The following is a 21864-nucleotide window of genomic DNA, read 5'->3' on the forward strand; positions in this document are numbered from 1 at the left end:
TGATTGGCATAAGAGCTCTCATTCTAAACTTAGTGACAGAAACTGTATGTTTTGAGTGCTTTTGATAGCTATTAAGGCTCTCTTAGGTAAGAGGTAAGATATCCTTTACATTTTGTTACTTTTTTCTATTTGGAAGCTAACCTTTAATTAAAAAAAGCATAGTATGCTCTGAATCCACACCGGATGCTAATTAACTCACTTCAGTGCTTAAAGCCATGCTGTCTCCTAAGGTTTCCTGCTGTTTGCACTGGATAAATATTTATGCTTCATCAAGGCATTAACTTCAACCTGATGAATAGTGCATACAACTTTAATATTTTTGTTAATACTAAACACCATGGTTCAGTACTATTACTATATTTTATTACAATTCTTTTTTTAGAAAGGTGGGAAGAAGCCCGTTACACTTTAAACATGCAATAGAGAACTACTTTAATACTCAATAATTAAGCTGTCTAGCAGTCGGAGTACTGTACAGAAGCTAGTGCTGGATAATATAAGGTCTTCAGGAATGTCTGGTTAATGGACAAAGCTGTACTGTTGTGGTTTGCTTTCAAGTGCTTGAATCCCATTCTCATACATAAAGACAGTTTTGTATTTTTAATTCTTTTTAATCCTACAGTATTTCCTATGTTAAAGGAAATTACTGGAGTATGTGTAAAAGCATTAAGTTGACCTAATAAATCTTTAAAAACTGCATTTAACAGGTTTTTAATACCAGCCACCATCTCTGAAAATTAGGATACTGTGAATATTTTCAAACAGTCTATCATGTAAGATGTGTTGAGTGTACCATAGTAACATCTCTGTCTGAGGAAGCAGGCTATAGGATCTTCATGTAAAAAAAAAAGGAAAACTTTTTTCCCCAGTAACACTCCTCAGTGTTTGCTGGCTGAAGGAAATTGTGTTACTCTTCCAGAGTTGAAGTAGGTTGCAAAATCAGACTGCAACATCATATATTTTGTGTTAGACTGATGAAGGGGAATTTTTTTGAAAGCGTGGGGAGGAGTGATATTAGGGAATTCCTTAGCTCTTGGTACCTAGTGCTAAAGCAACAATTTTATGTTCCTTACAGTAACTTTACACTGGATTTTGCCAGTGAAATTCTGAGTATTCTCCTACAGTTAGTGGTTAGTAGCACATCTGGCTGAATGAATTACTGTCTACTCAGTTAAAATAATACCTTTCTTACTGACTTTCTTTAGGTTGTGCCAAAATATCTACCTGCTTCATGTCACATGCTGTGGACATGCTACTGCTTTTACTCAGTCACAACTTTTAGACTCAATAAGCTGTAGTCTTTCCACTCTCATCTCTCTTGCTCCTAATTATATTGACTCTGTATGTCAGGTCCAGAAAGACTAATAGTCTCCTCCATTTTTTTCCTGCTTTGAACTAAATTCCCAGTGCAGCAGCCAGAGGAGCAGGTGAGAGGCTTTTGACAGTAATTCTGCACATCCGCTTACACCTGCATTGTGTAGCTTTGCCAGTGCTGGTATAGTATTTACCAGTTCCTGCCTGTCTTGAGACAGTGTGTTTTACATTTAATTGTAAAGCTGAGGGGAAAAAAATCAAGTTTCTTTCCCCTCCTCCCTGTTTTCTCAGCAGCATTTTGTGTCAGTACAGTAAACAATGGGTATTTTCACCACAGTGGTGGTGTGATGAGACGCTATGCTTCAGACAATCAAATTTGTCATGTTACTTAGTGAAACACAAGAAAGGGAACATGTTTTGCAGAGTACTTAATGCTACTGCTTGAAGTATCAGAATTCTGTTGTTTCAGCTAGAATTGGTTGAAGTTTTGTTGAATTTTCAGTAATGTGTGCAGATAGAGCAGAACTACTCTTCCAGCACTTTTGCATCATGTTAGAGATTGAGTAGATTAGCAATCTCTGCTACTTTTAATTTTTTTGCTGCCTTGGTGACTTTTGTTTGGCATACGTATTTTCAATATTATTTTTGTCTTATGCCAAAATTTAAGAGTATCTGAAGCATATGCATTTGCACTCGTTACCAAGAGTTCTTACTGAATGTAATGGTAATTTGTGTAGTGATATTTTATCCCAAACTGTTGTTATTGTCAAGCTGTAGTTGTAGAGGTAAAACTGATAAGGATTTTCCACCTGAAACTTGACATAATTAGAGATCTCTAAACTGTGCAGTTCCTTTGCATACATAATGCATACACTCATTCATTCCTTAAGGAAGTAATGAAAATCTTTGATTCATTCCCATTGTAGTGGTATTTTAAAGCGTCTTCGATGTTTTGCCTTATTCTGGCAAAGAAGTGAATGATAGTTCACCTGTGTTCACAAAGTTGCAGCAATCCAGTGAAACAGTGACAAGGACTAACTCACTTAACCATTTACAACTGCTTTTTGGTGTGGTAAAATAAAAGTCCTGTATAAGTTCAGTAGCAGCAGTAGGATGTGGGTATACTTGATGTCAAGGGAAGAAGGAACACTAAAAGAAAGTCCCTGCTTGTACAGTAAACAGAGGAACTGACAAAAGTGTGAATAGGAAGTTAACTGAGTGATGAAACAGGAACCAAATGATTCCACATTTACACCTCAAGAGGTTCCTTAAATGTGTCTACTGATTTTAAATGATAGGTGTATGATCCTTTTGGGTTGTGCAGTTATTAACCCCCACCATGAATGTCACGCTGTTTGAAAAGCGGCCAGTCACTGAGATTATATTTGTTATTTCCTCTCATGTATATAGCTTGCTTTGCTCTTGGTTCATTGCGACTCCTCTTTCCTATGGGTATGACAGTCTTTTACAAACAGAACACGTTGCTTCCTAGGGTTGTTAAGCTATATTGATGTTGTTCAGCTCTGGTTCATTTGAGTCCACTGTGTCCCAAATACATGTGTATTCAATGACCAATTTCCATGTATTGTCATAATTGTATCTGCCATTCAAGTGACTTTCCAGCTGTCGCTTGTAAGCAGAATCAAGTTCCAAGTTCATAGACTTCAGATTATTATAGAAACAAATTTTGACTACTTTGTTGTTAGGCTACAGAAATATTTGTCAGGCTCTAAATAATGAAGTCTGTGCTCCAAACCAGGGCTCTGAATTTGTAACCGAATATTGAACTACCGCTCACTTATTCTGGAAATACCAGGTATGTAGGTCTTAAAGAAAGCACGTCGGAATCAGGCCTGTCTTGAGCAGAAGATATCTTGAGATTTAATGAGAATGCAAATAAAAGAAATAGGAAAAGAAAATGAATGTGTGCTCTGCTATTTTTAATCTTAAACTGTTTTCTGCTACCTAAGTGATATCAATATAAATTCATTAGAAACTATCTGTTGTTGTGGCTTTGGAACAATGGCAGATTACTTGGTGATAACAGTTACCCTGGAAATCTGTATGAGTTGCTCAAATAAGAGTCCCTCTGGAACCGATGTAACTTGTTTCATTAGATTTATATTTCTTTCTTGGAATAATTAATATTCTGAGCTTTAGATGCTTTCATGAAGTGGGAACTCTACTTGAAGAGCTTTTTCATCTAGTAGGAATTCAGCCTAAATTAATATGCCCTACAATGTAAGACAATTAACACTTTTTTTTTCTGCTTTGCCACTATTATGCTTTTGGGATTTGACTACTTTTTTAAATTACAACACGGAGCAAGACATACAGGGTGGTAAATTATCTGAGACTTCAAGTTGCATACGCTTTGTCCATACTACAGCATTGAAATTATGTGTGGCAATAGAGTATTTCATGTGTTGGATGTATCTTTTCTGGATGAGACAAGTGTGGGTCCTGCTGTTACTTTTAAAAATTTTAGTTAAAGAAGTCATGTTTTTCAGTTGCTTATAAAGTAGGAAATTACACAAAGTTCTTCTTAGGTGCTCTGAAATGTTTTTCAAATTAATGTGTCCAGTCTTGTGAATCTAACAGGCTTGTGCAGGAGGGCTGTTGGGGGGCAGGGAAGGGATGAGGAAGAATGAGAAAACTGCCATGGAGAGATAAAGCATATTTTTCCTGAAGCTGTTTAACACAGCATTATGTGCATGTATTGATGGATCATTTTAATTCTGTAACTTAACAGGGAGCAATTGTCAACCACTCAAAGCAAACTAAATCCTAAGATTATTTTCAGTATTGATGTACCCCTTCTTTGGAAAATGCACCTTTGTTTGCATGTTTTCTGTCAAAATGAGCTGCTAAAACATGTATCAACAGCCCACAATAAACCTCTTCTTGCTATAAAATCTGTAGTGTGTTCCTAATAGCAAGGTTCCTGCTTTTCTATCATGATCTTTGGAGAAATGGTAGAATGGTATACTGGAAATAATATTTTGCAAATATTAATTTATCAAGAATGCTAATGCTGCTGCATTGGTAGAGTTAGGGTGATGGAACGTAGCATAGCACTCAGTTAAAATAAATGCTCTGGAATAAAAGTAAAATCGAACCCTTCCATTGCAGTCATATTTGATCACGTGTGATGTTATTACACTATACTGTAGATCTACCCTGGGTAAGCATGCCATGATGGTTATTCTTGCAGTGTACTGAGTTCTTTAAAGCCTGTTTCTGAGACATCCAAATCATTGACCTATCCAAGGATTTATGCCAAAAGCATAGTTTCATGCTTGTTCCAAATGCAGTGTGTTGGACTTCCTCAGCTACAGGTGGAAATGCTTTGAAAGGGTAGTTCATATTTGTGGGTATATGAAAACATATGAATGCTTGCGGAGTAGGAGTCCAGGTTGTAGAGGGAAGTTTTAACTGGACATGTGTAACTGGCTGGTGAAGGAGGATACAATTTCATAGCAGACAGAGTCCTCTTTAAATGGTTTTCATGCTAGTAATACTATTTTTAAAAGAACTTACAACAACTAATTTTTTGCAAGTAAAAATAAGTCACTTTGGAAGCACTTGTAACTTCTGCAACCTAATTCTCAGTTTGTGAGTCCTCACATTTTGTGGAAGCAGAAGGAAGATTCAGTTGAAACGAAGTCGAAAGAACTGCCACAAAGTTTCTTCCTCGTGGGGCTTGTGTAGTATCTTCTAAAGTCAGTCTCTGGCTTGCAAGATAGGCATCTTTGCCTTTCAAATTAAATGAGATGCAGATGCCTAGAATGGGGTTGGAAATAGGCAGAATCTCCCGAAATTTCATTCTCAGCCAGTGGAGTTGGGAAGTTGTGGCCAAAAGTGTTGCATTCTTAATGTTGCTACTAAAAAGTGGAAGGTGAAGAGTATTAAAAATGGAAGGTGAAGAGCCTACTGAAACTCCTGTCACTACTTTGTGAGCTGAGTCTTTTTCCTTCTGATAAGTCACTGCTAAACTACTTGTCAGATGAATGCTTCTCCACTTGCTCTAGCTTGAAACTACATGCTGTAATGGTAGAAGGTGTTGGAATCTTGCCTTTAACAGTTGATGCTCCAAGATGAAGTACAGCCTCTGCTCAATTCTCCACATGCTTTTTAGGTCATACTCAAGCTATTGTGCAGCATCTGCTTATGCATGCTTTACACTGATAGTCTTTCCAACAGCTGAATTACCTGACACCTTTCTTTCTGATATGTGGCTGAAAGGTTCTGAATAAACTCTAACTTGAGATGACTTGCAGTTTTCACTTAGAAAGGAAAACTTGTTTTTAAAATTAGCTTGCAGCAAACAGACTTCACAGACAGCTAGATTAAATGAATAACTACTAGGAAAGGTATACTACAGTAGCACTGAAGTTTGAGGAGGCAAGGAACTAGGTGTCATGGCATTGCTACCAAAATAATGCTCTGTGCTCTTGAAAAGACCTTTGGTTGGTTCAAGACTTGTATGCAACACTGGAATGAGAGCTGCAATGTAATTACTTTCTGCATAGTTTGTTCTATTTCACTATTTTAAATTTGTCTTTGGGTTTCAGGGAAACATCCTGACTTTATAGGGATGTAGAGTATTTTGGGCTTAAGGAAACTAGGGCGCATGAGAACAGTAAGCTTACTTAGCTTGGGGTTCTGTAGAGAATGTTTCTAGTAAGTGGATAACTTCTGCAGCACTACTTTCCCTTACAGAAGTGGTAGGAGCACTGTGTCATGTACTGTGCTATTGTCTGCTCATAGATGCTCTTGACACAAGTTACAGGAGTGCTGTAGAAAACAGACAAAATTTCTAAAGCTTTCTAGTTCTTACCAGAGCATAAAGAAGGTACCTTTATTTTAATCTGATGGAATTTTGTGGCTAAAGCTCGAACTGGAAAACCTGTGTGGATTAAGTCACTTTTGTAGTATTAGCACAATGTTCCCTTTTACACATTTATTTTTGTTATTTCTATTATTTTCGGTTAAGTTTGTGGTTGTACTCACTTTAATGTTACTTTAATTTGAATTCTATTTCCTTGTGATGCATATAGTTATTATCTTGATTTTTCTTTGTGTATGTTAGTTAACTATATTAATCCAGAATAGTAAGAACATACTTGAAGACAAGATATTTCAACTACAGGAAGACTAGGTTGTTTATATCTGTTCTTTCTTAAAGATTTAATAAGATGTAAACAATAGTGTTTGCATGGACTAAAACAAAAGAAGAAGCAAGTATATTTTGGCTGCTAAGAAAAACTGTTTTGAAAGCAATAGCTCTTATTTTATTTTCCTATAATGAGTGTAACTATTGGTATATTACGGATGATAGAAAAGCTAACACTTGAGGATATACTGCAATTGAAATAGCTTGAAAGAGAGTAGGGCTTCTGCAAGCTGGAGAGTGGCATGTAACCAGAGTAAGTTGGCTTATGGGTGGTCAGTTTTGACTGACTCTGCAGTTATCAGCATGGCAGTTGTACTTACGGTGTGCTTTTGTGCAGAAGGGAGCAAGGAAGAAATCGTAAAGTAGGATTAAAAAGAAGTTCAAGCTGTGGAAGTTACTTCATTTTACTTCAGTTTGGCACTGTACTGCTAGGGATGCTTTTGTACTGCTTTGACAATATAAATCTAATTTGTTATGGCTTGTATAAATTCAAGTGAATACATCAATGTGTAATCTCACATCTCTATCTTGGTGAGTTGTTTAGCTGGCATGGGTCATTTGGTTGTCTTGAGTTATCTCCTTGCTGGTAAAGGGCAAATACAAGGTTAGTTGCGTACAAAAGTGGTTTGTAATTGTTATTTGCTAATCTGAAGTTGAACAAATATAGATCAGGATTAAAATCTTCAAAAGCCTATGCTTATAGGGATCCTACCTTCTGCTCAAGACTTTTTAGAAAGCTTTCATCATGAATGTTTTGGGTCATGTGTGTCCATATGACTATTTCCCAGCATTGTAAATGGTGTTATGACCTCAGCTGTAGGTGTAGTTTTGGTTTTTTTTCCCCTGTTGACAGAATTGAAAGGTTATAGAAGGCTGAGTAATAGTTTGATATGCCAAATATTAGTACATAGGTTTCTGGGCTGCAAAGCATCAGTATTCTATGGTGCTGGATCCTCTGCACAAGAAACAACTGCATTTAAGACATTTATAGTTTCTATACAGTCTAGTTTATGTATGCGTGCTTTCTTTAGAGTAACTAATTTATTTTCCTTATTTACTGTTGTCAAAACTGAATTGAGGTCTGTCGTCTGTGGCTGAATATTATTAGGCCAAAAATTTTGAAAATTGGTAATGGATATCATTCAGGAGGACTTTTCTGTTTGATGGGCAAATATCTATCACTTTGTTGTATCCCAAGTGTGAACTGTTCAAGAAGCGTATGTGCACAAGATCAGGAAATCTTATTTAAAACTATGTCATGGAAAAGTCCATTGATCCCTGACTCTTCAAGGCTGATGTTCCACATTGTGACCTAAAGTGTAAGCGGCAAATAAGGCGGTTGCTTCTAGCACTGACGGAGTGGGGGGGGGAGCAACAAAACTGAAAAATGCCCTTGGCAATAAGAAGTTCACATTGGCTGCAGTTTCAGTTCCGTAAGGTTCAGTAACTTTTACAAATCACTGGGAACAAGCATGTTCAAAACAGTTATCTTTGTGTAGGTTCACTACCGTATTGTAAATACGACCGCGCTAATGACCATACTGAATCAGACCAGATTTCCTGTCTAACTGTGGCTGTTAATAGAGGCCTAGAAAGGAACTGACGGGAAGCTGGAAGAGTGTTTGGGGGGACCAACTTCTGACTTCAACTTTCTGAAGTGGAAGAAGTGCTTATATATTTAGTGGCTGTGGATGGATTATTCCAGGAATGTGTCCAGGCTTTTTTTTTGCTGTGCATTTGTATAAAGTTCACGTACTTGGGCTTGGGACTCAACACATACTTCCTTTGCATTGTCTTTGGTAACTCCTGTTTGTTTTAAGGCTGTCACCTATAGTTTCACCTAATGCTTTTTGGTTCTCCCATTAGAAGATGCTGAACAGCCATCTCACAGAATCACAGAATCAACCAGGTTGGAGGAGACCTCAGGGATCATCGAGTCCAACCGTTGCCCTGACACCACCCTGTTGACTAGACCATGGCACTAAGTGCCATGTCCAGTCTTTTCTTAAACACATCCAGAGATGGTGACTGGGCAGCCCATTCCAATGTCTAATGACCCTTTCTGAAAAGAAATTCTTCCTAATGTCCAACCTGAACCTCCCCTGGCGAAGCTTGAGGCTGTGTCCTCTTGTCCTATCGCTAGTTGCCCGGGAGAAGAGGCCGACTCCCACTTCACTACAAACTCCCTTCAGGTAGTTGTAGATGGCAATAAGGTCACCTCTGAGCCTCCTCTTCTCCAGGCTAAACAACCCCAGCTCCCTCAGCTGTTCCTTGTAGGTCAGACCCTCCAGAGCCTTCACCAGCTTGGTCGCCCTCCTCTGGACTCGCTCCAACACCTCAGCATCTTTCTTGAAGTGCGGGGCCCAGAACTGGACACAGTACTCAAGATGCGGCCTCACCAGTGCCAAGTACAGAGGGACGATCACTTCCCTAGACTGGCTGGCTACACTATTCCTAATAGAGGCCAGGATGCCATTGGCCTTCTTGGCCACCTGGGCACACTGCTGGCTCATGTTTAGCCGGCTGTCGATCAGCACCCCCAGGTCTCTTTCCGCTGGGCCGCTTTCTAACTACTCTTCCCCCAGCCTGTAGAGCTGCATGGGGTTATTGTGGCCAAAGTGTAAGACCTGGCACTTGTTCTTGTTGAACCTCATGCCGTTGGTCTCGGCCTATCCAACCTGTCCAGATCCCTCTGTAGGGCCTTCCTACCCTCCAGCAGATCGACACTGCTACCCAGCTTGGTGTCATCTGCAAATTTACTGAGGGTGCACTCAATCCCTACGTCTAGATCATCTATGAAGATATTGAACAGCACCGGCCCCAGAACTGAGCCCTGGGGAACACCGCTAGTGACCAGCCGCCAGTTGGACTTTGCCCCATTCACCACCACTCTCTGGGCTCGGCCATCCAGCCAGTTTTTAACCCATCGAAGAGTCCACCCATCCAAGCCCCGGGCAGCCAGTTTGTCCAGGAGGATGCTGTGGGAGACAGTGTCGAATGCCTTACTGAAGTCTAGATAGACTGCATCCACAGCCCTGCCCTCATCTACTAAGCGGGTCACTTTGTCACAGAAGGAGACCAGGTTGGTCGAGCAGGACCTGCCTTTCATGAATCCATGTTGGCTGGCCCCGATGCCCCGATTGTCCTGCATGTGCTGTGTAATGGCACTCAGGATGATCTGTTCCATCACCTTGCCTGGCACTGAGGTCAGGCTGACAGGCCTCTAGTTCCCTGGATCGTCCTTCCGACCCTTCTTGTAGATGGGCGTTACATTCGCTAATTTCCAGTCAGCTGGAACTTCTCCAGTTAACCAGGACTGCTGGTAGATAATAGAGAGTGGTTTGGCAAGTTCATTTGCCAGTTCCTTCATTACTCTGGGGTGAATCCCATCTGGGCCCATAGCCTTGTGGGTGTCCAACTGGCACAGCAGGTCACTAACCGTCTCCTCCTGGGTTATGGGAGGTTCACACAGCCCCCTGTCCCTAACTTCAGGCTCTGGGGGCCGAGTCTCCTGAGGACAACTGGTCTTGACATTAAAGTCTGAGGCAAAGAAGGCATTGAGCACCTCTGCCTTTTCCTCATCCCCTGACACTACACTACCCTCCTCATTCAGCAAGTGGTGGAGGCTCTTCTTGACCCTCCTTTTGCTGTTGATGTATTTGTAAAAGCTTTTTTTGTTATCTTTGACTGTAGCAGCCAAATCAAGCTCTAATTGAGCTTTGGCCCTTCTAATCTTCTCCCTACACGACCTGGCCACGTCCCTATAGACCTCCCAAGTTACCCGACCCTTCTTCCAGAGCAAGTAGGCTCTCTTTTTTTCCTTAAGTTCTAGCCTAAGTTCTCTGTTTAACCAGGCCGGTCTTTTTCCCCGACGGCTTGTCTTCCTACAGACTGGGACAGCCGGTCACTTTAGGAATTTGTTTGAGCCTGAGTCAGTGATGCTTGGTGCACTGTAGTTATCTTGTTAACACTGCCTGGTTTTACACTGAACATAGCAATTATCAGAGAATATTTGATACTGAGTCTTTGAGCACTGCTTCATTGTGTATTTGAATAGAGCATGTGACTGTTTCAGGCTTAGCACAATGGGGTTTTTGTTTCTTTGTGCAAGTTTGAAAAATGTCAAGAAGTCAGACCTGGCCTTTGTGGTTTCTGAAACTTGCCAGAGTGCTGTTTGGAGTACTCAGTAGCATCGGTTTCTTTTCTCAAGAGACTTTGAATGATTTGCTGCCCGTTACTGCACCTACAAGTATCTGAACAGGATAGTTTGACCATATTCAAAATTGTACAGTAAATGAACAGATCACTGTATCACTAGAATGATTTGTGCGTTACCATCAGGAAAATACATTCTCTTCTTTGGCAATTTATTCAAGAATACACCTGCCTGTGTACTCTTCCCTGTTCTGAGGCTTACCAAGGACTGTGTCTTTGTCTCTGAAACAAGCTGGGAGAGAAAAGGGTTCAGTAATGTGAATTTTAAGTATAGACTGTAGTCCTTAAGTAAACTTGATGTATGATGTAGAGTGATTAAAAAGTTTTTAATGTTACTTGTCCTACTACAAAGGGTAAGAAAAGTTGAGTCTTAATTGGCCCTTCCCTACTTTTGTATACAAACTACTATAGAATACAAGATCAACATGGACTTGATCTCTTACGGGTCTGGTACATCCTAACAGAATTGCTCACAAGTTTACTTTGTTCCTCTTCTGGGATGAGTTGACAAATTTTGCTGATGGTTCATAAAAATCTTAACTTTCTGCCCCATGTTTCCCTTAGGCTAAAAAAATTTTTCTTAGCAAATAGTACAAACTTCCAAGCAGATACTTTTCAGATTAGGTAAGGACACAGTATATACTTTCCCTCCTCTTCCAGCAATTCCCAGAGGATGGGACTTGAGCAGTTTTTGGCTCCTGGTTTTGTTTTTTCCAGCTCTGTGACTTCCACTAGCAAATGCCTAATATTGTGGTTCCAGAAGGTCAGTTCTGCAGAACTCAAGAGTTCATTCTTCATGCAAGTCCAGCCTCCTTGTACTTAAACCAGATTTCATTTACACACATGCATTCTGTGGATGAATTCTGCAAAGGCTGGGTAGCTTTCAAGAATAGGAAAGCCACCTATTGTGAGAATTTCTTTTTAAAGAACAACATGTGCATGTGTTGTGCATGACTTCATTCAAGGCTATGATTTGATATTATTGTATTAAAAAGTCTTGAGTGACAGGTATGAAAAACTGAAGCCATTAAGTAGATGGTTCCATTAGTAAGTTTGCCAGAGAATACATCTTAATTTGTCTTGGCTTGCTCACCACCAGCTCAGTGCATAGCTACTTTTTCTCCCCCCTCTATTAAAAACAGTAAGTTCCTGTTGTATTTGCACCGTAATGGAAAAAGGAATGGTCTTTGTAGAGACTTTGTAGAAGTCTTTTCTAAACAAGACTCACTTTTGTCAGATAAACTTGCTTGATATCTTATTCCAGTTGTACTACTTATCTTGAAACAAAGCAAAAATTCATATCTCCTATGTAAAGAGAGTTTTGTTATAGTATTAGAATAGAGCAAGATCAATTCACAGCTCTCGGGCTGCTTGTTACTTGGGAACAGATCCAGAGAACAGTCTCACCTCAAGCTATATCAAAATGGATTGCAGACTTTGAGTGGAATGTAAGTTAGACTTATTCTCCTCTTGTTGATATTAGAGCTCAAGTTGCATATGTCCCAGGATTCCAATGTTAGAGATCCGGAAGGGCTGTATGGCTTTATGTATGCTTACTTGAAATAGATGTTCTACTAGGAAAGCTTGATTGTTAATTATTGTTTAGTATAAATCATATTTCTTGCTGCTAATCCAAGTTGAGAGTCTTGTGGAAAATACTCCAAAGTGCTTTTAACTCGCAAGGCATAAACACACAGATAAATTTGCCGTGTGTTAGCGGGGCTGCAGTAGCTATGTATGCTTTCATCAAGTGGCAAATGTATGAAGTAATGTGATAAGACCTGCGATGAAAGAGTGTCACCTAAAGTTGCTTTACTTTATGTATGATATAAGCTAGGAATATAAGTGGGTCTAATAAAAGTTCAACAGAGATATGACAACCTGACTGTTACTGAGATCCATCACATTTTGTGGTATCATTTGAATCTTTAGGACTTCTTCCTCTTTGCCTGCAACTGTCTTCCATCAGGACATCCAAATGACTCTGCCTCTTAATCTCTTGGAATGAGGAGCATTGGGACATTCGAAGCTGCTCAGCAGTTTTAGTCAAAGTATTGTTTGATTTGTGGGGACAAAAGCAATTTGTATTTAAAGAAATTCTCAAACTCCACTCATCTGGCTCTGCAGGGACTTAAGAGGAAGAAACCAAGGAAAAAAGTCTGTTCAAAGGGAATTACATGCTGATATACCTTAAAACAAGACTTTTTTTGGGGGAATTGCTGTGTAGTGCTTACTGTATTGTTTGAATTTTCATTACAGTTTTGGTATTTATAAAGTACATTCTCAATTACAACTTTTTTTCAAAGTAGCATGTATTTACTTTATCCACTTTATGTTGCTTTAATTCCATAGTGACTAGGGCATCTAATGCTTACAGTGGCCTGTATTTTGCAGTTGAATCCACTCAAATGGAGCTGTAATTAAGACATGCTTTTTTAATACATTTGGGATTTTTTTTTTTCTGTAAAAGGTTAACAGATGCTATAAATTAGGTCTTATTTTGGCCTACGTTGTGTTAAAAATTCCATTTCAGAGTTACTTTTTGTGAACTTTCTATGGGCTTCAGAAAAAATAGTATTGTTAACTGAAATCTGTTAATCCTTTGTTTAGAACAGTCTTGGATTTGTGGACTTGGTCCATACATTGTTGCAGTCCAACTTGTTCTAATATTTATGCTATTGTATAGCACAAGATGTGGCAATTCTCAGCAAAGCAGTAGGTTGTCTGCCTGTTTTAGTAGATTCCACATACTTGATGTGTGGAATTGAGGTTTTTTTCCCTTCTAGGGAGAGACCAGCCTAACAGATAATCTTAATCTTTGGCTTCAAGGAAAACAATTATAAAATTAGATTTCTTATTTGTGACACTTAAATGTGTATTGCTGTGGATGCATACATGCTTGAGGTTAAACAGTGTACTTGGAAGGGTATGTGCATTTTTTAATGCATGAAGGTAAAATAAGGACAGTCTATCTTCTGTGCATCTGAACTGCCTTAACTCTCAATGGAATGCCTGTGTTACTTTAAAAATCAAAGGCCTGATCAGCAAAAACTTTGTTCTGTTTCTTTTAGTTCAACTTTTTATAGATTTCATTTCAAAAGTTCATGCTTTTCCCAAAAAAAAGACTTGCATTCAAATCCACAGTCATAAAAGCTTGAAGTATTGTCCTTAGTTCAATGAATGACGCCAGCCAAGGATGCTCTTACTGTTTTTACTGGTCAAATGAATCCTGTGTCGTTCTCTGGGAGCCTTTAATCTGAAAATAATCACAGAATCATAGAATCAAATGCTTGATGGATCAGTAGAAATAGGTGAAAAAATGCATATCTCTGATAAATGTGGTGTCAGCTATGGACTGGAGTATCCAGGACTCCTCTGGACACTTAAATCATGGGTTTCTTGCTTTGGACATTCAATATTAGCACAGGCATTTGTGCTATTAATGGGGCTCAGCAGGGAATGGTTACTATTATCAACCCTACTGAAGCATGAGACATTGCAAAAGCCTTTGTCTGCCTTCACAGGAATGAAAGTAGGATTAGCGAATTGTGTGATTCTGTAGGAACTGATGAGGTCCTTGCTACAATAATTGTAGTAGGACCAGCCTTTGTGTTTGTTAGCACACAGTATTATCCTTAAAAGCCTCACTTCACAGCAGGGTTTGACACACAACCTATACCATTCAAAGGCCAGTAATCCGTATTGTCATCATTATACCTTTAGAGACCATCAGTGCTCGTCAGAAAGAGTTGGTATTTAGCTAGATGAGTTTACTTCATGACAATCCTTCCTATTTCTTTGTTGATACAGGATGACAGAATGGATGAGGTTTCAGTGGACTTCTGGACATTATGAAGTCCAGCCTCTTGCTCAAAGTAGTGAAAATTGGAACAGGTTGCTCAGGATCTTGTCCAATAGGTTTTGAATATCTCCAAGGATGAAGACTCCTCAGCCACTCTGGGTAACCTGTTGCAGTGTTCAATAATGCTTACATGAAATTACATTTAAACCCTTTTATAGTGTATTTCAATTTGTGCCTGTTGCCTCTTGTCCTGTCACAGGATAATACTGACTGGAGTGAGAAGAGCCTGGCTCTATCTTCTTTACTCCCTTCCCTCGGGTAATTATCTACATTCATAATATCACTGTGAGCCTTCTCTTCTCCAGACTGAACAGTCCCAGCTCTCTCAGCCTCTCCTCATGTTAGAGATGCTCCAGTTTGTCCATCAGCTTTGTGGCCCTTTGCCAAACTCTCTCCAGTATGTCCAAGTGTCTGTTGTGCTGGGCAGCCCTGTGCTCCAAATGTATCTCACCAGGGCGGAGCACAGGGAAGGATCACCTCCTTTGACCTGCTGGTGATCTGGGGGCTGTTGGCTGTCTTTGCTGCAAGGGTGTGTGTGGCTGGCTCATGTTCCCCTTGTTCATGAAGACCCTCCAGGCTTTTTCTGCAAAGGTGCTTTCCAGCTCTCTGGTCCCTGTGTGTGCTGGTGCCTGGGGTGGTTTGTCCCCAGGTGCAGGACTTGGTGTTGCCCTTTAAACTTCCTGAAATTCATGCATTGGCTCACGTCTCCTGTCTGTTGATGTCCCTGTGAACAGCAGCACCCCTCTGGGTGTACCAGCCTCTCCTCCTGATTTTGTGTTATCTGCAAACATGCTGAGGGTGAGCTCTGTCCCATTACCCATCTTCACTAATGAAGCTCTGTGCAGCTGATAATTCCTTAGCCCTTCCTTGTTGCCCTTCCATCCTTTGAAAGCACTGTTCTTGTATGCTTTGTGCAGACTTGCCTATCTTTCTGGGGTTGTAAGAGCAGATTGTCCTACCTGGTTCCCCATGGTTTCACCTGACCAGGTCATTTATTTAATGCTGGTACTAGTGAGGAGGGCAGAAATCTCTGGCTGCTTATGCTATTATTCTGTATTTAAAATGATTCAAGAAGTTGCTAGACAGCCTGTTCAATTTTATTCCTTTTGCTGTGCATGTCTGAATAGTCATTTCCTCACAACCATGTTCTATGCATGGAAAGATTTTGGTTGCTTTCTCTTTAAGTAAAGCCTTACTTAAGTAATTTCTTCCCCCTTGCTTTGGAGGGTTATAGTGAGCTCTCACTATTATCATGTCTGGTTCTTCTGCCTTTAGGCTTCTTAAAATTCTCTGGATATATTTCACTATAGTCTGGATTTCAGAACAAAATATTTGTATTTGTGTTATACAAGGCAATTCTTCCTTTCCTCTCTTCTCCCTACTTGTCATTCATCAACAAGCCCATACTTGGGTATCAGTACTTCCTAACTAATTTTAAGATAGCAGTTTTAAACTTGATGGGATATCTCACATAACTGAACATTTTGCCAAGTAAGTGTTAATTTTTTCCTCAGGCACGTGTTTAATTTTGTCATTGTTTGAAATCCATGGTCACAAGTTGGGTATGCTAATGTGTATTGTTGAATAGTTTACCTGTGCCTAGAGCATCCCCCACAGCAAGCTCTCTTAACTTTTAATAGTTCTGGATCTTAGTGATATATTGCTCTCTGTTTCAGAGTAAGTCATTCCAAAGGGCAGTTGTTTTTAAGTCTTTTCTCAAAAATTAACAGAAATCAGAAATGAGTTTCAAAAGCCACTCTGCATCTCCTGTGTTCAGGTCTTAGTACTGATGATCTTACTCTGTCTGAGGTTGTGCAGGATGTTGGACAGGGGAGTCCATCTTAGGCTGCATGCTCAGGCAGCAGGCTCATTGTCTTGCAGTTGCCACGATGGGGGAGGATTGAAAGGTTTTCCATTAGTCTTTATTTCAGTGACCTTTTCCAAGTTAAGAATAGCAGTTGACGAGGAAAAACCTAAACAGTCATTTCTCTACAGTGAGACTATACAGTTTTCTCTCAAGTTCTGTAAGCTGAAACATAAATTGAAATTGAGAAGGTAATATTTTCTGTTTTCAAAATGCCATTTCTGCAAATCTTTGACTTACTGAGCTTCCCACGCAATACATATTTGGAATTTATTAAACTGCTGTATGTGAAGACTCCCATGCTTAATGCTTCGAGCAGCTTGCATAAGTGAGGTAGAATAAAAGTTCAAAGTGATGTCAGCATGTGAAATGTTAACAAGTAAAAGCATGATAAGATTCTTTAAATATTCACAGGGACTTAATTCTCATCATCTGTTTAATGCAGTGACTACGTAGTTTTCACAAACTGTGTTTGCTTATTCTTTCAGGCAGAAGGTTTTGGAACGGATGTTGGAAGATGCTAGCTGTGGATACTGGGGTTGTGGAGGAGTGGTTATCAGAGTTCAAGGTAATATACTCTCAGATATTTAACCAGTAGTGTTTGAATCATAGCTGGAGCAGTATGTAAGAGTGCTTGATTGCTGTAGAAAATGAAGAAAACTAGTAATCTTGGATTTTGCTGAGGTAATATGATATATGCAAATGTCTGCTTGAAAGGATTTTTTTCCTTGTCCTCTTTGGGATTACATACTTCCTGATACAGAGCAGTGAAAATGTGTATCACAGATGAGTGGCCTTGTTGATTTGAGTACAGACTAGACTTGACCATAGATTTTGCTCCTGGTCTGCTTAGATACAATGGGAATGTGTTTTCCTATCTGTATAATGGAGCATTATCTCCTTTGAAGGACTGCAGATAAGAAGTACTGTAAGAGCTATGAATAGTAAGTTCAAATGTACAGCTTCCAAAGGGTTGTTAAAAAGATTAGATTTTTACCCTTCTAAGTACTGGTAGAAAATCTGTTTAGTGTTAGAGAAGAGCTGTTCACGTCAACTGGAATTTCTGCTCTTTCAGACTAATACTATATCCTGTAATAATGTTCATTAGCTGTGTACAGCCAATCTTGAGAAAACTGAAAGTATGAACCTGCAAACTGCTAAGTTCCACAGTACTGAAATTTCACCATGAAATTTCACTGGCATTGCACTTGTGAAACTCTTGGGTTTTATCTATTTCCCATCCACTGTCATTACAATCTGTATGAAACTGTCTGCAAAATGATAAAATTCAGTGTGTCTCCTGACAAATTTGTTGTCCTGAAAACATGGTGATTTCCATAGTAAGAATTTCTTTGTGAAACAAGTTTTAGTTTATAGTAAAATGATAAATAGTGACTTGTAATCGAAAATTGTTGTTGAAATAGCTGTTATATTTTAATGATAAAAATTGCTTTTTCTAATAGTTATAATATTTTTATTTCAGACACTGCCAGAAGCATCTATATCCAGCTATGCTACAAACTTGAAAGACAAGAGTGCTTTGATTTCATCTCTTTACAAAGTAATTCAGGAGCCACAGAGTGACGTAAGTATATTGAATCTCTCACATAAAACATCTGACGTAACACCAGCAGAATAAAATAAGACCTTGCGTGCTAGCTAATTGTGTTCTAACTACATGAACCACAGTACTATGTGAAGAGTCTGCGTCAAAATGTTTGTTCTTAGCAATGACATACTACCATGGAAACAATTCATAAGTTTTGTAACTTACTGATCATAGCTAAGCTTGTAGATCATACTCATGGGCTTCAGCACTTGGGTATAGAATTGAGAAATATGTTAAGGAATTGAAAAGATGTTTGAGACTGACAGAATTCTTTCTGTAATTCACTATCACTTGAATGTGAATCTATAGCTATCAGAAGCTTGTCTATTACAACCCAAGAGAACAGTGTTAGATAGATTTGCAATTCTTTTAAGTCATTGCTTAGGTTTTAGGTTTTTTGTCGTTGTTTTAAATACATACAATATAAATATATGCATTTATACAGTGGATGTACCCTTGCTGAAATGATGGCAAAATTAGGGGGAAAGGCGGCAGGTTTGCTCTGCATCTGTGCCAGGAATGGTTCTGTACCCCATGACTGCACTTGTTTTAAAGTGCCAGGTGAGTTGAGAACATACTGAGCTGGTTTTAGTTGTGTCTTGTTAACTGTATTGTCTCACTTTCTACCATCCAGCAAACCTTTGTGTATTTTTTTAAAATTGCACCAAGTCCTTAATTCCTCTTCTGAAAAGATCCAGCATGAGGAGCCTTTCCAAAGTTTGAGATGGTGCCAGTTGTAGTCAGAGGATAAAATGCTTTCAGTATACAAGTTTTTAGAGAGAATGCTGGTAGAGAAACTCACAGGTTGTCCAGCAAAGAAATGTAATTTTATTTTGCTGCTCAGAGACATTCTGAGTCATTCCAAGTACTGAGTCAAGCCTGTCTGGTCTTCAGAATGTGTATCAACATGTAAATTAATCTGATGTGTCTCCATGTTGATAGCCAAACTGATAACTTCCATATGTTCTTTGATTTCTTACTACTTCTGACTATCACTAGGTTTCTCAAGGACCTTAGTAGCAGGCTGGTCAAGGCCCTGCAAGTTCTGCTTGAGAGGGTTGTTGGGATTATTCTGGGGGCAAGGTATCAAAGATTTCCCTGTTAGACTTTAAATTGAAATGAAAAGCCAGTGCTGACACTGAGTGTTGTGCTGCCTTGGGAGAACAGTCTTAAAATCTTTATTTGGACTGTTCTCCGTGTAGCTGTCACTTTGTGGAAAGGGCTACTTGGAGCTTTCCACATTGTGAAAATACTTATAAACTAGCAGTTAAAAAGACAAGAAATTTCTTTCAACTGTTATTTGAGGTGTATTAGCTGTGTTGTGTAATGACAACTTGCTTTACAGTGTAGGATGTGTGCTGTCCCTTATCTCATGTATGTAATGCAAAGGGGAAGGATTAATGTGTGAACACTACAAATGCTGCTGAGATTAAAAACAGACAAACAACCCCATCTGTATACCTTTGAATATATGTACTTCTAATATAATAAGTATCTGTACCTTAAAATCATGATTAATCTCGTTTTGGGGGATGGATGTGTTCTTTTTTTTAAGCATTTGGAGAGTAACTATGTGTATTTGCATCTGTGACTGCGTTTTCCTGCTGGTTCATGTTTGCTTTTCATGTGGGGTTTTTTAGTTTGCTTTTCAAAAAATTTAATAATCAGTTTGAGATAAATGAACTACTTGTTTGCTATAGCAAAGAAATACCCAATTCATAGTAGCTTTGTTAGTAAAGACTTGGTTAGTTACTTTTGAGCTTCCTGGGCCACGAATAGGTGAAAAATGTAATTCAATATAAGGAGAGTCTTCAGCAGATGTGAAGATTTAAAGGACTTTTAATTGACTGAAGAGTCCAACAGTAAAAAAAAAAAAAAAAAAAAAAATTCTGAGGCTTATTTCTTCACAAATTCAAGATTTCTTGCTTTCTACCTAAAGCACTATTGCTGTCCTTTTAGATAGTAGCCATGTAGTCATTTGCATTAGGAAACAGAAAGTGTTTGGAGTGTCTAACGTATTTGGATGCAGCTTAAAAGGAAGAGGAATGAAATTGCTTGGATATTGTTCTGTTCGAGCATTAAAAATTGTTTCAGTCGAGATACCTTTTAGAACTGTATTAGCGTAAAATAATATCTTGAAACAGCAACAATCACTAGTGCGTTTTCATATTAGGTTATAGCATGTGGTGGCATTTTGAGGAAGCAGATCTGGTTTTGTACTGATTACGCATTTAAACGTGCTGATATAAAGCTGTCTCAACTGAGATAACAATGTGATCATGGATACCTGTCATAGCTATTTATGTGCCTTTTAAAGTTCAAGCACATCATTCTGAACTGATACTTCATTAAAGGAAGCATGCAAATTGTGTGAAATATGTAAGCTGAAGATGAAAAGCACTTTTGCTGGTGAAGTTTTCTAGAAGGATCTTTGATATTCTGCTCTTAAAACTGATGACTAGTTTAGCTTGGCATGATTTTTTTGCCTTTGCTGTAGATTTTTCACAAATGATTTTTCCAAAGAGAAGCTGTATCTGCCAGAAGCTAAAAGTTCGTCTTTTTTTGAATAGATCAGATTGTCCCAAATTACTTCTTAAAAAGAACTTAACCTGCTAAGATCCTTTGGGTTCAGAAGTAACTTTGGGAGGTAAGAAATGTTGACTCCACTTTCCATGTGGTCAGGGGGGAAACCTTAGGAAAGCAAGCAGATTTTTTTTCTGCCACGCTCTTCTGGTGATGGTGCCTCCTTTGCTGCAATAAAGGGAGGGAAATACAGAAGAATGGGTTTCTTACTTTTTTGAAAGCTTGCTCTGTTGAAAAACTGAAGGTGTGGCCTAGACAAATAGCAGGAGAACTGAATGCTGTCGTTAGAATAAAATGGAAAATGTGATCTGCATGTTACTAGCAGTAAAGTACATATCTATATTCAATTTTTTAAGGATTTTCAGAAAGGTGTTGTATAATACTTTGATTTCTGAACTGCAGTGCAGTGGCAATTCTAATCGGTATCTTTTCTCAGTGCAAACTCTAAAATGCTCTAAAATGCATGTCTGGTTTGGATTCCATCAGTTTCAGGTTGAAGCTTTTGAAGGTTTTGTGCAGGAATACGTTTCAGTGAAGGTCTATTACTAGCCCGAACATTCCTGGTTTTGAAATGAATTTAGAGTCTATTACTGTGAGTCATGTAGATGAACTGTTAAGAATGTTAAACCTTGGAGATAAGAAACAAGGTAGCAAAACTAGTCCTTTAGTTATGTTACATTTGAATCATGTCTTTCAGAGATTTGCAGTTGGAGAATGTCAAATTTTATGTATTGCTTTTTTATATACTAGCTGGAGCTGATAAAATGAATTCTAAATAGCTGGAATCTCAGATTTCATTTTGTGAAGTTCGCTAATATAAATGCATCAACTGCCTAGATTCTTTTTCAGGAAGTAGTTTCTTAGGTGATAGGGTCCTCCTATAGGTTATTACTTGCAAAGAAATTATTTAGAAGATTTAATTAAAAATCTCCTTTTTCCTTTCCCTACCCCACTTTTTTTTTCTTTTTTTTAGAATAAATCCTTTTACAGTTCCAAACTCCTATCGATGGTGTGCTGTGTTTGCTGCCAAAAAGTATTTCTGAGCTTTTGAGTTTTTGCTTGAGAGTTCAGTGTCCAGTTCGTCTGACTTCAAAAGTGCCTACTGGTTTTGACAGTATTTTCCACTTGGGTTAGGAAATCTCCTATCTAGGTGACAAAATAAAAATATAACTTTCATACATTGACACATGATGGTTAACACTGTTTCATCCTCTAGCAGAGGTAGGTGGTAGCACAAGAAT

The 21864-nt window shown here is 38.8% G+C and overlaps 1 protein-coding gene across 3 annotated transcripts in view; it reads left to right on the forward strand.

Moving 5' to 3' along the window:
* Positions 1–21864, forward strand: part of HYCC1 (hyccin PI4KA lipid kinase complex subunit 1) — a 51390-nt gene that overhangs the window by 5063 nt on the left and 24463 nt on the right. For all 3 annotated transcript variants that reach the window (XM_068405217.1, XM_068405216.1, XM_068405218.1), the window contains 2 exons: positions 16920–16999; positions 17915–18016. In XM_068405217.1, the coding sequence (XP_068261318.1) occupies positions 16949–16999; positions 17915–18016 (153 nt within the window). In that variant the 5' untranslated portion in view covers positions 16920–16948. The remainder of the gene's footprint in view (positions 1–16919; positions 17000–17914; positions 18017–21864) is intronic.

The sequence above is a fragment of the Nyctibius grandis genome, chromosome 7 (genome assembly GCF_013368605.1).
Source record: "Nyctibius grandis isolate bNycGra1 chromosome 7, bNycGra1.pri, whole genome shotgun sequence".
NCBI lineage: Eukaryota > Metazoa > Chordata > Aves > Nyctibiiformes > Nyctibiidae > Nyctibius > Nyctibius grandis.